Here is a 15,254-nt window from a genome sequence, read left to right as displayed (position 1 = left end):
TCATCTCCTCTTTTTGTCCTCATGGGATTTTGCTGTTTTTGCCCCTTTTGTATTATTTTAGTGAGGTTTTGAGAGGGGGCAGAGATAAATCATTTTGTTCAATCTGTTATATTTAACCAGAATGCTCTGGATTATTATTTTACCTCACTGATGAATTATATATGTTGTTATTTTATGTAGAACTTTACCATCACTAATCTTAGTGAGATTAGTTTACGTTTGTGTTTTGAGAGGCAGTTGTTGGTTCCAGGTTGATGATTACTTTATAAAATAAGTTTAACAGCTTTGCATCATTTTGTGTATTATGGAATAGTTTAGAATTTCAATAAAATATAACAGTTTTTAAAATGTAATAAATTATATAGATGCAAAGTCTCTGAGGGGAAGCTCTTAATCAAATTTTAAATTTATATCTTGATTATCATTCTGTAATAGTTTTCTCTTGTGTGTATGAACTTAGAAAGTTTACTTTTTTTGGAACATCATCCCTTTCACTGCAGATTTCAAGTTTTATTAGTCTTCAATTGTGCATGACTTTCTTTTCTATTTGTTTTTTTTATTGGATAAGCCTCTATTTTATTTTATTTGTTTGTTTTATTGCTGTTATTGTTTGCTCCCATAAAATAATTTAGAACTTTTTATCACTTTTAATATTTATTCGTTCTCTGATTATTCAAGTATAAATGCTAAAGTAGAAATCATTTTTTTCTTCTAATGTTAAGATGGCTTTTTTCCTAAGCTCTTGAGCTGAATGCATTATTTTATAAGTAATCTCTTATTACACTATTGATTTCTTCTACTATATAGTAAGCTAGTATGTTCTTTAAAACTAAAGAGGCAGGGTGCTTAATGGATGTAATACTGATCTTAAATTACTCAAGTGATTACTCAGGGAAAGGGAAATTGCTAACCCTTTGGGGGAAAAAAAACTTGGTTCCTTTGGCACACTATTAACCTAAATAAATAAATAAATGCATCAAAATGGATTAACAAGTTAAAGGCTAAAAGAAGAATAGATACCCTAAATGGGTGGCTCCCAAGCTTGGCTATAAATTAGAATAGTCTGGGGAGTTAGAAAAAAATTTTTTTCTACACCCAGGTTGTACTCCAGACCAATTAAATCAGAATATCTAGGGGTGTGAGGCAGAAACCAGAGAAGTTCTGAAATTCCCTGATGATTTCAATGCCAACAAAGTCTGGGGACTGCTGTGCTGCAGGCTTGTTCTTTCAGTGTGGTCTCTGATCAAAAAGCACTGGAGACATTGTAGGGCTGGTTAAAAATGCAGGGTGTTGAGCCCTGTCTCAGACCCACAGAATAGCATCTGAATGTTAACAAATCCCAGGTGATTCGTGTGCACGTGGGATCTGAGTAGCTGGTCTCTGAAGCAGGGGCAGTAAACTAGGCTCCATAGCCTATTTATTGAATAAAATGTTACTGGGATACAGCCAGGCCCATTCATTTACGTGCCATTGACAGTGGAGTGGGTAGTTGTGACAGAACCTAAAATATTCACTACCCTTCTATTCACAGGAAAAGTGTGTGGTGCTTCTTGATCATGATGGCTCATTAGAATCACCTCGGAGCTTTAAAACTCCCTCTGCCTGGCTGTACCTCAGACCCGTTAAGTCAGAATTGGGGAGGAGGAAGTGAGACCTAGGTAGCAATAATTCTTAAAGCTTCCCAGGTGATTTCATCATGCAACCACAGCTCAGAACCAGTGCCCTGAAAGTACAGAGAGAAAATGTATGTGCATTTTTTAAAAAATCTATTTTTACGATGGAGGTGGCCATTTTTGAATATTAAAACAATGAAACATTGATGGGAAATCTGATATATTTGACCAGACAACAAACTTTGGAATTAAAAAAAAAAACCACCTTGAGCAAATTTTTAGACTTAGAGGAAAGAAAAACAACTTTGAGCAAAATTAAAAGAAGAATGATGAACTGTGGGAGAAAATAGAACATGTAACGTTTTCATTATGAAAGAGCTCTAACATAGTAATAAGAATGAGCTGCACACACAGGTAATCTGGCAGAGACTACTGCAAAGCACTTTAAAGAAGGGCATAAAAAGACTAATAATTATATGAAAACACCATTAACTTCATTTGTTAACCTAAAGAAGCGAAATAAAACAGTGATGAACTCTATTTGGGGTCGGGGGCCTCTCAAATTGGGACTTCTACTCCCCCCTCCTTCCCTTCCTTCTTTCCTTTATCAAAATACTCAGTCTGGTGGGGATGTAGGCAGAGGGCATTTGCCTGCTGGTGAAATGAAAATTGTTAAGTTTGTTAAGATGATCACAGTGTTGCAGGTGCTTACCTGAGTGCTGATATTCGGAGTTGGAACTGACCGGCCAAAGTCTGTGCCAGGCAGTGGTTACAAGCCTGGGCTTGGTAGAGGTAGATAAATTTGGGTTGAACCTGGCTGTGTGGCTTACACTCTTGTGTGCTGGGCACACTCTCTAGTCTGTTCTTCCTCAGCTATTTTCTTCTCTTGTATGGATTAAATAAGGTAGAGCTAAAGGTTTTGGCATGTAGAAGTAATTAAAAATAGATGACCAATCATAATAGATTTACATCACGATCAACAGCATTAACTCATCAATAATTTAAAGTAACCGTAACAGCATATGCCAAGTGTGTGTGTGTGTGTGTCTGTGTGGGCTTTCTTTTCTGTCCTGCTAACTTTTCTATGGAGTTGTGAACAACCCTATGCTGTTTCAGTTCTGAGGCTTCGTATGACGAAATGACCATTTATTGAGTACCTCCAGTGTGTGCGCTGCACCTTATCAGACCACTGGGTCAGCCGGCCTACGGTCTCCAGGGTAGGTTCTAATGCCCATCTCTGCAAGAGAGGAAGGGAGCTGGGACTGGGTGGAGAGCTCAGCTGCGGAGCAGCTACCGCCTCTGAGGCCTCACCCACCCCACAGGCAGTTCTGCCACTGGGTGGCCCTTCAGCGTGGTCCCAGATCCAGGCAGGGCAGCAGACCTTTGTCCCCAGTTCTGCCAGTCATGAGGGGGCCGCCTCTGGCAAAGGGTGTGACTGTGGACAAGGCCTCTCTATTCGGTGACAAATGGAGATCCTGGAGACGGGATCTGGGCTGACCTGCCCCCTCCACCAACATCCACTGCAGCTCAAGTGTGTTATTTATGTAATCAAGTCTTGGATAGGATATGCTAGTATTTCAGGTGGGATTCTTGTGGTGAGTCATCAGTGTGATGAGCTTGCCATTTTTTTTTTAAGTGTCTGGGGTCCCTATGTCCAGATAATGCCACTTTTCTAACTAATGCAGAGTACAGAGAAAGAGAGAAAAGTCCATTTTTATTACTTGACTATGTAATAGACAAGAGGTAGAGAAGTTTACTATTTTTTGATAGTTTAAAGGAACTTGCTCATAAGCCCATTTGGACTCTTGGAGAGCATAATTACTATTTTTTGGTACACACACATTTTCTTCTTCACAACTCTGGTACAGCCATTTCCTGTTCTCTAAAATTTAATTGTATTTTTAGAGATTTTAAATTATATAGAATAATAAGATAATATAGAATTACAATCAATAAGATAGAATTATACAGAACAATAAATATATAAATAATAAGAATATAGTCTTATAAAGCAGAGAAGATGCATAATTTGTCACTTAGGCATTGCCCATCTCTTGGCCTCCTTATGGAATCCAAAGTTGCTTTCCATACTCCTTCAGGACCTCTCTGGGTGCAACAGTGACCATTGGTCAAGACTCTTTTCTGGTTAGCCTTCTGCAGATTTCCTAAGACTGTCAGGTGAACCTTCAGACCGCATGGCTTTTCTCTTTAGCAAACAATATGTAGTCTCAGGGTTCTGAATGCAGAGAATCTAACCTTTAGCTGTCTGCCATCTAATTCTTTCTCAGAAGACTATTTCATTCAATTCAATTCGAGCAAGTATTTAACTGAGTATTCACCCTAGGCCAGGCACTGTTGTAGGCACGTGAAATACAGCTACGAGCAAAACAGACAGCAGTCCCTCCCCTCCTAGGGCTGGTGCTATGGAAAAGGAGACAGAAAGTAAATTACACAAACAAGTAAGATACTAGTGCTTTATGCTGAGAAGAAAAGTAACACAAGTGGAATAAAGAGGTTTTGGGGGTTGATGGAGCTGAAGGGGGTGTTGCTCTTTTAGGTAGAGTAGCCAGGGAAGGTCTCACTGAGATGGTTACATTGATTAAACACCTGAAGGAGGTGAGCAAGTGCCTCACTTGGCCATTTGAAGAGCAGTCCAGACAGAGAGAATAGCACATGCAAAGGCCCTGAGGCAGGAACATGCCTGCACAGTCAGGGATCACTGAGGAAGACAGACAGAGGCCAAGCAGGAGAGTCAGAGTAGGAGGTCAGCAGGTCCAACAGGAAATGGGGACTGGCCTGGCTTTAGGTTCTTGAAGGACTCTCACTTCTACTCTGTGTGAAATGGGGAGCATTGGAGGACTTTGAGCAGAGGGGCAGCATGTTCCATTTTACCTGGTAACAGGCTCACTCTGGCTGCTGTGCTGAGCGCAGACCACAAGGCATCCAGGGGAGAAAGCGGTCAGGGAGCTGCTATGAACTGTGACCTGAAGGATATAAACTTCAGACCAACCATTTCTCCAGAGTGTCTGGCTGGATTTGAGGAGAAAATGTAGACTGATTTTTTTTTTTTTAACCCATGTAGAACTTAGTTTACTCATTTGTTAGCGAAACGCAATGCTGTGACAATGACCAGCACAGGGCAGTCAAATAACAAAACCCACTGTTGTTCAGCCTATGAGAGTGTTGCTCCCGCATCACCCTGGGTCCCTCTGGCAGGGAGGCAATTCTCTTGAGTCTCTATGCTGGGAAAAACTCTTCTCCTGAGAACCAGCTTGTTTTTCTCTTTTGCACATTATTAATCTTATTGCGTCTCTCTGCTTAGTTTTCTTGGGAAAGTACTCAGACCTAGGTCTACAGTTTACCTCTAGCAAGAGGGTAGGACTTTGTGGCTTCTGAATTTGTTTTTTTTTCTACCTTTATTTTCATACACCTTAATGAAAAGAAAAGCTCTTACTCTATTATATTTTTGTGAGTTGCTTTAAAACATGACATGCAACAAACAAATAATATAGGATGTCAAAGGCATCACTTAAAGAGAAATAGAAAGAAGTCCAGTTCAGAGTTTGTGTCATTTGTGTTCTTTTTTTGTTTCCATAAATGAAAATACACCCACACCCACACATACATCAGATTTTCAGGATAAAACTATTCATGGCTAATACTTCACTAAAGCGTCTTTTATCCTTAACCAGTTTCTGTGCTCACCACCAGCCTTTTCCTACCTCAAGCTTCTAAATGTGTTGCTTATCTCTCAGCAGTATAGGACGATGGTGCTGGCGTGAGATCAGCCATCCAGGTTGAGCCGGATGCTTAGGACCAATAGTAGAGTTTATTAAAAACTCACTTTCCAGCCTGTACCCCCAATTCTGGTTTAGTAAGACTTAATGAACTTCTTTGCAATATGTTTTGTACAAACAGTGTATTTTCTGAGAACTTGGGTATTTGAAAATAATTTTTGTTGCCTTATGCTGTTGAACAGCTACTTCTTGGGACATAAAAATCTTGGGTCCTTGTTTTCAAAATGCTAAGTGTTGCTCAATTGTCTTTTAATACAAACTATTATATAATGAGATCTTAGTTGTATTAATGGTAACCCTCTCCCCTCCCTGACATGTTCTTTTTATATGGCAATTATTTTAATACTTGAAATCTGAAAGAAGAAAAAAATGGGATACTTCTTGGCATTGGTCTCTAAGAGCTGGTCATTCATTTTGCCTTTTAATCTCGAGTCATTTTTTTCATATCCAGAGAGTTCACTCCTGTTACGTCCTGGCTGTTTCTTATGATCTATGTGCTGTTTGTCCTTCCCTTTGGAACACAGTTGGTCCAAGGTTGGGTCCCTGTGATCTCCACTCCATTTCCATTTTCTTCAGTTTCAATCTTTTTTCCTTCTCTTTCCTTATGCTCTCTGTCTGTGAGGTGACATCTCCATTTCGTCCTCTGCATCCGGTCCAGTTTTCAGCAGCATTGAGTCGGCCTTTTATCAGCTCAGTTAGGACTGTGTTCCTGGTCCCTGAGCCTTTTATTTCATGCACATCCCTTCTCATCTCTGCACCTCCTTGTTTAAAAAGTAAGATGAATATCATTCAGAATAGAAGGCGGGTGTTTTCTGAGGGGAAAAAAAAAGTTTCTTTTCATGAAGGTAAATCCTTTTAGATGAGAAATTTTCCTTTTGAGCCATAGCCTTTCCTCCCTCTTGTGCAGTGGGATTTTTTCTTCTGTGGGCTTTATGTTAGTTTTTCCTTGCCACCTTGTGCTTGAACGAGGAGTCATCTAACTGGGCCCATGTGGAGCTATGTAGGGAGAACTTCCCATCTGTCTCCTTTCCTTGATTCACTCTGGGGTCTCAAGAGAATCACCAACACTTCTTACCACTCTGCAGCCAACCGCCCAATTACAGCCTTACAAATGGGGCAGAATAAATCTCACCCATGACCTTTGAGCTGCTCGCCCACCACGGAGCCCACTCTGTACTTGGCGTGGCATGTGGCGGGGCTTAATGCTTTCAGAAAAGATGCAAAAGTAAACCCCTTGGGAGAGGGTGTGAAATCGGATGTGTCTCAAAGCTGTGATAGTCAGTACTTTATAAGCAGGTCTCTTGCACGACTGCCAAGCTTTAAAACCCCATGAGTCACTCAAGATTGTTTTTGACTCACAAATTTGATCTCAACAGAAATATATTTCACCTTTGGCTATTAAAACACAACAATAATTTATATTTTCTTTAATCCTTGACTGTGCCTTCCTTCCCTGCCTCCCTCTCTGTTCTGCCACCTAGAAGCACTGGCCCTTTTGCAGTCAAGAGAGGTTGCGGATTTAGAAAGGAGAAACATTTATCTCGACATTCAGTGAAAATGGAATTATACAAGTTTTGGATCTTGAAGTTATGGGGTGTGAGATCTTACTGATCTGATTTTTGTTTTGATTGGGAGGAAAATATAGAACCTTGTAGGACACAGATAATGCTGTGGGCTGTACTCTTCATTTTATCAGGACTGAAGATAAAGATGAAAAAAATCCACTGAAGAGGTGAGGTTATCCGATTTGTTCCTAATCTGCTCTTAGCAATTACCCTGAGCTATTCCCAGTATTTTTCAGAGACAGAATCCTCTCAAACAACCGTGTAACGTAGAAATAGTGCTTTAAATCAGAGATGGGCACATGAGAAACTTCAGTAAACTGGGCTCTCCCCACCAGATCTTCCTCTGCAGTGACTCCAGACAGGCCTCCTTTAATGAGAAAGTCAGTTTACCACCTGAGATTAAACCAGTCAAGAGTCAGAATGAAGGACTATGTCCAAGGTACCGGATGGTTCATTCTTTTGCAGGAATTTCATATCCCTTCAACCCTGGCAGCTGTAAATCCGACGGCAGAGGGTGAACATTAAAACCACCCACTGAACCTAATGTGTCTGTATTTCATGTCTCTTTCCAGGTTTGAGATTTTTAAGAGCTCTCAGACTGATCCAGTTTTCAGAAATTTTGCAGTTTCTGAACATCCTGAAGACAAGGTAAGATGTTCTTTCTCATATTTGTTCCTTAGTCCGGTCCCCAGTGCCAAGTTGTCAATATCAGATGTGTTTGCTTTCATCACAGTAAAGTTAGAATCCCTTTATTCACAGAGTGATCTAACACAGAAGTCCAGAGAAAGTCTGGCATGGGGTCTTCTGCAGGGCGGGGGACTGTGTTGTGAAGAGAGAGAAACATCTGTGCTTCTGGGGAAGTAGAAACAGTCTGAGGGGACCGTGTGGGGTTGCTCGGATATTAGCCACAGCCTCGTGGAGAGAAGTGTACAGTGGGTGAGGGACAGGTCTGCTCATTGACTGAGAAGTCCCTGCTCCCACGTTTTAAATCACCCCTTTATTACATCACTAAATAAGGAATTGAACCTGGCCATAAAAACAATGGAAGCAATGCTCTTTGAGAGGCAATCACAAACCTCACACGGCAAACAGAAAATCATTTCATCTCAAAGTACATTCTAGATGTCCACTTTATAGCCAGGGTAGCCCCTGGGGCTTGCTCTGTGAATTGCCTTCTGGGGAATACCTAAAAACCTCCTGCTGAGTGCACGTGAGGACGTCTGCTAACTGTGTTATGATCTGGAAAACACTACTGGGCCAGGAGGGAAAAATCCCCCAGAGGCCCCTTTCCGGACGGACCTGCAGGGTTCTCGGAGCTGGCCTGGAACCAGGGCTGCCTTGATGAATAAACTAATAAAAGAGGTTGGACGGCCTTTAATGGAGAGTAAGTACAGGTCATAAATTTCTCTTATAGGAAATTACACTTTAAGAAGCTCACTGCTAATGTTCCATTTCCTCTTTGGTTGGCCTTCACGTGTTTGATAAATGATGAAAAACAGGACACCCCTGCATTTGTGATTTATAATGAATGCACCTGCATCTGGGGCACCTTGGGTCCAGCATCGTTTTCCCAGTCTCCGAGGCTGGGACTCAGCTTCCCGAACATGCCCCGTCCGACAAATGTGACGGGCTATTGTTGGCTTGCCTCCTTGGGTCTTAGTGTTTTTCGTTTGTTCATTTTAGTTTGTTGTAATTCCACATTGGTTTCCCCTGGCTAACTCTTCATCCACGTGAATGGGGGGAGGAGGACAAATTCACTTTCTGTTAGTCAAGTGAAAAAGATAGTGAGCCTCTAACACCGTGGGAGTCGTCTAGTGTTTCCCAGCACCCTTCACTGTCATTATCCTGGGGTCAGAGTTTACTGGTGCCCCATTGAATAGCATGTGATATTATTAATATAGAGTGAATATTATTATTCCTCATGTCTCTTCTGAGTGGCAGTTAACCTTCATTTCTACGTTTTTATGACTCTTCCATGCAGTGGACCCGTATTGCTCTTAAAATTGTCAGCAAAGCTAGCAATCCCCAATATCATATTTGCTCCACCAGACTGTATTTTTTAAAGTAGACTTGGGGAGTACCCAGTGCTGATCACAGGAGCTGTATTCAAGAGACACGTGGGGAGTGTGTTATGTGGAGTCACCCACACTCTCTAACGTGGTACAGTGCCTCTCTCTCCCTGTTGCACATGTACTGATTTAGGGGGATTTTAATTCTCGGACACCAGCGTTTTAAGAAGGTGCTGTTACTCTGAGGATAACCTGGAGGGCACTGTGTTCTCGCCTTCCTTGTGCTCCACGTGGATTCTTTGGGACTGGGGAGAATGATAAGGCATCAGAGTAAAATATAGTTTTCTGGGCTTTGGCCAATGGACCTACCAATTTCCTATTCCTTGGAAAAGATTCCTTTGGATGCAGGAAATAGCGTTTGCATCCCTGGGGAACAGTCCACCTGGTAACTGCAGTCACAGGGTCGTTCATTCTCTCTCCCAGTGCAGAGGGAGGAAGCCGAAGCAGGCAGCGAGGGATAAAGGGACTGTATACCTTGGGAGAGTCATGGGCAGCAGGCTACTGGGGAGTCTGCCATCCTGAGCCCCAAACAGCATTTCCCCAGCAACTCACTTCCAACGGAATTAAACTCCCATTGTTGGAGGGTGGTTTCCATCACAACTTGGATTGGCCCAGTTCCTGTTGCTGGTGGTCACCACCAAGTGACTGTGGCAATTCAAGTGTGAATCAAGCATTTGTACCAGCAGTGAGGTGGGTACCAGGATAGAGCCCTGCTTTCAGAGAGCTCCCTCGGGGAGGGGGAGCCAGACTGACCTGTAGTGCACCAGGTGCTGAGATACAGGCACACCCAGGGCTTGCGAGGCACGGAGAAGAGTAATTAAGCGGGGCTTGGCAAGAGCACGGGGCCGCCAAAGATCTTTTCAGGGCAAAGGGGGTGTCTTAGGTAAGCCCTGTAGAATGCCAGATATCATCCCAGTGGGGCTGGAGATCAGGCAGGTGAGAGGTGGGGGGGCGGTGACTTCCCATCAAGGAAGCTGCAAAAAGCATGTGAGTGAGAGAACACAGCCCTTGGGGGAGCTTGGAGTCATTCTATGCTCTTGGAGACTGGGATTCTGTGGCAGGAAAGGAGCAAGATGAGATGAGGAAGGCAGGTAAAGGCCGGTCACTGGGCACGTGAAAACGTCATTTACTTGTCTGAACCCTGGAGGCTGGAGACTGCCTCTGCACCGCCCCCTCCAGGGGCCTGGCTGATCTCGGCTTCGCCTCCCATGCGCCCAGCACAGACCCCCGCAGGCCCTGCCGCCAATGAGGGGAAGCCGTGGGCTTTGCAGGGCTTCGGGCCTTGAGGGATTTTCCGGTGACGCCTCTGCACTTGGCTGCTTCCACATTGACCTTCCAGGAGGGTGGGTGGAGCCCCGTAATCATCTTTAGGGGGATTTTGTTTAGCTTTCTCAAGTGGCCAATCGCCACCAGTCTGGGACATCAGGGAGGGAGGGAGGGAGACATGAAATGTGATTTGCAATAATGATATGAAATTGTGGCTTCATGTTCTGTTCTGTGACTGCCTCTCTTGGCCAAGAGTGGGAAGAAACAGGGCAGAGAAGTATTTGGTGGGAGAGAGAGGAGAGAGAACGTAGACGGGGTGGGGAAGAGAGAAAGAATTAAGACGTCAGCAAAATGATGACAGAGTGAACAGGAAGACAGAGAAAGCAGAAAATCACAGCAGTGGGACAGCATCAAGGTCATTCCCCAAACTGCCAATCAACAGAAGGGCCTAAAATGCCCTGTGTCCTGTAACTGGCATGTTGAAGGGGCCGCTGGGAGACCCCATGTCGTGGTCTGAGCTTTGGGCAGTTCCTCAGTTGCCCTGAAAACTGGCAGGTAGACTCATAGGCGAGAGGACGCTACTCTACAGTCAGAGTGACGTGAGCAGCTCCACTTAAAGGCTGTCACTGCACAGCTCATCTAATGTGAGAGATACTGATGAAGGAAACATGAATCGCCAGCGATTTTTAAGAAAAACAATTGCCTGACTGTTTCCTCTATTATTAAAGTGCAGTATGCTCATTGTAAACATTTCAACAGTATAGAGGAGCATGAAGGATAAAGTAAACGTCCCCGACACCATCGATGGTTGAGAAAACCATCACTAATACTCTACCATGTCGCCTTTTCTCCCACATAGCATTCCAGGCTGTGTACGTAGCATCTTTGACCTAAACAACACTTTTTTTTTTTTTTTGACATTTTGGAGACTGAAACCACTGTACTACATATATGACCTCAGAAATGTCTCCAAGGCTAACATGCTTAAAAAAGAGTATTCAATATGGAGACTGCAAGAAGTTGTGCAGACAGAGGCCACGTCATGAGGGCTCTCAGAGGTCACAGATTTTACTTGGAGAGCGAGAGAGAGTGGTGGAAGGGTTTATGCAGGAGGGAAACACAGCCAGGTGTACGTTTTAGAAAGATCCGCTGTTCCACCAATTGTTTAGAGAGTGGGTTTGAAACATCTTAAGATCATCAACCATGAGACTAGTTAGGGGGCAACTGTCCAGGGAAGTGGCCCTAGGGACTGGCCTTAGGAGAAGAGGGAGACAGATGGAGAGCTACTGAAAGGGTATATGTGACAGAACTGGATTTCGCTTCACTCCATGTCTTAGAGTTCGGACCATTCATCCCCTGGGATATAGTCCGGTTGGCTTTTGAAAGTATTTCACATCTGCCCAGGAGAGGTTACAATAAAATAAAATAAGGGCATTGGCACCTGGCTGTATCTTATCCCAGAAAGAGAGGAAAATACTGGACAAGCAGAACAGGGGCAGATTGGTGTTTCTTTGTGGAAAGTGGGTGATATTTTCGTTATCAACTGAAACATGTGTTGTTAAATACACAGAGGGCAGAGGTGGCCCCAAAGGCTCAGGGGTTACAGCTCTAATCTTGGAAAGAGACAGACATTCAGTGTTGCAGCATCTACAGAATCAGACTCCCTCTGCCCCTGTTCTGACCTAGTTGCCCGTGGGTGATGGTTCACTATGTCCACTGATAGGAATTACTCTAATGGCTAGTGAGAACTCATGGGTCAGAGACCTAGAAAGGATCATGGAAAACATGAAAATGAAGTTAGGTCCTCATGGTAAGGTCACTGTCCCTCCCTTCTCGTGATGGGGCTAGACTCTAAATGGTCCCAGTCATTCTAACCATTGGGAACTTCATGTTTGGTGCAGACCCCTGGTCTTGGCCATGAAGTCTGTGACTATCTCCAGTGGCCTCTCTGGCCATGCAGAGCCTGCAGCCCTGCCCTGCCACTCCTTCCCTTCTTCCAGGGAGCCCGATGCAACCTGGTGTCAGAACATGGAGAAAGTCTATGGAGAAAGAAAGAGTTAATCTCGCATCTTTTGCACAGACCCTGCAGATGATTGCCTGGTCCTAGAGTTTAATTTGAAAAGCAAATTCCTAATACTTAGGATCTGTAATGATGCAGATGCCATAAAAATAATCAGATTTCACTGCTTAATATGGACTCTCTCAGCAACAATGATTAAATGTTCTGTACACAAGAGCTCCCTTAAGCGCTATTAATATCACTGTGGCAGTCACTTAGAGATTAGTAATCACCATATTAGGTCGTTTTTTCCAAAGCGCCATGAGGCTCAGAGACTCCCATGGATTTAATATCTCAAGAGGGCTCCCCATGGTTGGAGTGGGACACTGCTTTGTTCAGTCTCCAAGATCCGGGGGTGTGTAAGTGAATCAACTCGGTACTTAATTAACCTCTGAGGAAATGAGCAATGCAGGCTTCCCTGAGATGTCTCCCTTTGCCCCTGGCTACCTGTTCCTCATCTGGCTCTCAGTCTCCAAAGTTAGTTCACCCAGAGGGCGGAAGAGGCAGAGGCAGGGAGGGTTTGCAGGATTGTGTCTTCCCCTTGAGAAACCATCTGGGGACAGGATGTGGTGGTGGTCTCTCTCCTCCCGGGGGCAGGACCCTCTGGCCCTTTTCATCTCCTGTACGTGGGATGTGAGGAGAGGCACAGCTTCACTTCACAAGGAAGACCTCCTGATGGACTCCGATCTGCAACAACTGTCCTGTGGTGTAGCGGCCAAGAGGGCAGACCCTGGAGCCGAACTGCCGGGGTCCCAGTTCCAACTCCTGCTGACTCCTGTGCAAACTTAGGTCTGTTTCCTAACCTTGGGATCACCTCATTGAGTTGTTATTGAGATTAGATGAGTTCAGATACGTGAAACAATTGAAACATTTAGAATGGCGGTGTGCATGTTAGCTATTCTTATGACTGTGATCTTAAGCTCTTGGAATTTAAATCTTTGGTTTCCCTTGGGAAAGAGGTGGGAGGGGCTAGAGATCAGTCAATCAAGGATGAGGAGCTGAATTGCCCTGTGGGTGATGCTGGATCCCCCTGGGGAGACGGAAAGAGAAAACAGAGTTCCTTCCTGCAGCACACAGTTAGGAACGCAAGAGTCAAATCGGAATTTAAAACGGTGCCTTCAGACAGTGGGATCCATTACCAGTAAGTGGCTGGATGTAAAAGCCATAAGTCACTTTGTATTGTCGGTGGGCAGAACCGGTTTAAGGAGGAGGTAGCGACTGAACCAGGCTTTGAAGGAAGGGTAATGTTTGGACAGATGGGAAGGGCGTTCAGGTGAGTAAGAGCGTAAACAAAGGCTGAGTGAGTAAGTTTGGCTGCGATGAAAGTTCCAGGAGTTTATGTAGGAAGAATACAGGTAGGAGAACCTGGAACTTCAGAGGGTGTTGAAGGTGGAAGGAGAGAGTTTGGACATAACATTTCAGTCACCAGGGAGCCTTTGGACAGGGAGGTGATCTGCTGTCAGCAGTAGGCAAGGAGCCGCACCCGCCAGCGGGAGTGACCAGGATGAAGTTGAGTGGGGAGGGTACAGAGGAAGAGACCAGTTTGCTCAGTGCACATCCTCAGAGGCCTTACTCTGACCAGGGGCTCAGTGCTTCCAGGGTCTAGGCTGATAAGGTCCCCACTCTTAGGGAGCTAAATATTTAGTGAGTTCCATTTGTTCCTACTCAAGGAACACTGGTGGATGCTGAAAGTTTTAGGTGTAAGGTCTTTGGGGAATAGGATATTCATTTGGTCTCAGAGTCCCACTCCCCAGATGGCATGTTAATTACAAAGGGAGATGGGCACCGCTCAGTGGCAAGATCGGGTGTTCCCACCTTAAACGAGTGACCAGACAGTGTAACTGAGTTGCAATTTCCTGATGTGACGCCATTCCAGACAGGTATTCTCAACAGAAGTATTTAAACAGGATCTAGTTATGAAGGAGCAATCAGACACATCCAGAATGTGGGACATTCTAGAAGACAGCTGGCCTGGGTACACAGCAAATTAAATTGTCACTAAAACCAAATTAAAGAGGGCGCAGGGTCGGGGGTGTTACAGATTAAAGGAGAATAAAGCAGGAATTGTCCAGCTCAGTCGCCCATGGGCCAGTCAGCCCCCTGCCCGTCTTTGTAGATAAAGTTTCACCAGAACACAGCCACACCCCTTCCTTTATGGCTTTCCTAAGGTGCTTTTCTGCTAAAGCAGCAGACTTGAGTAATTGCAACAGGGACTTTATGGCCCAGCAAAGCCTAGATATTGACGGTCTGTCCCTTTACAGAAGAGTCTCCTGCCCCCTGGATTAAAGCAACGTAATAACCAAATGCAATGCACGAGGCTCCAGTGCTTCCTGAATCAGGGTGAAAGCATGAAAACATCAATAAACCTAATTTCAGAGCAGCTGGAGGAATCTGACTCAGGAGTGCACATTAGGTTACATGGCTGAATCCGTGTTCATTTTCTTAGGCACGACAGTTGTGGTATGACTGTCTCGCACGGTGTCCTTAGGCGTTAAATGCTGAAGTATTTAGGGGGTTGTGTCATGGTGTCGACAGCGTGCTTTTAAATGGTTCAGCAAAAAGAAGAGGAGGAAGGGGGAGGAGAAGAAACGTAGAGAGAGAAAGTGAATGTGGCAAAATGTTTATTGGTTAATCTAGGTGAGGGGCACACAAGTGCTCATTATACCCTTCTTCCAATATTTCTGTAGATTTAAAGATTTTCAAAATAAAGATGAAAACGATAGTTATTAACACAGTCGGAAGGGTTCACTTAGGGGCCACTTTCTGTCACTCAGATGTCATCTTCCTATAGCCTCTGGCCTGAACTACTCACGCCGCCTTCTGAGTCCTCCCCTTAAGATGGAGGGACTTTGTGGGGGTTCGAGGGGGGCTGCATCCCTTGAAAG

General features: G+C 44.3%; 1 protein-coding gene across 16 annotated transcripts in view; it reads left to right on the top strand.

Annotated features, from left to right (window-relative positions):
- The window catches only part of KCNMA1 (potassium calcium-activated channel subfamily M alpha 1), a 711,960-nt gene that overhangs the window by 468,190 nt on the left and 228,516 nt on the right, over positions 1-15,254 (top strand). For all 16 annotated transcript variants that reach the window (XM_032491958.1, XM_032491957.1, XM_032491943.1 and 13 more), the window contains exon 6: positions 7,548-7,623. In XM_032491958.1, coding sequence (XP_032347849.1) covers positions 7,548-7,623 — 76 coding nt within the window. The remainder of the gene's footprint in view (positions 1-7,547; positions 7,624-15,254) is intronic.

Source organism: Camelus ferus, chromosome 11 (assembly GCF_009834535.1).
Source record: "Camelus ferus isolate YT-003-E chromosome 11, BCGSAC_Cfer_1.0, whole genome shotgun sequence".
NCBI lineage: Eukaryota > Metazoa > Chordata > Mammalia > Artiodactyla > Camelidae > Camelus > Camelus ferus.
The sequence above is the reverse complement of the archived record's forward strand: the minus strand, read 5'-3'. Positions and strand labels throughout refer to the sequence as shown.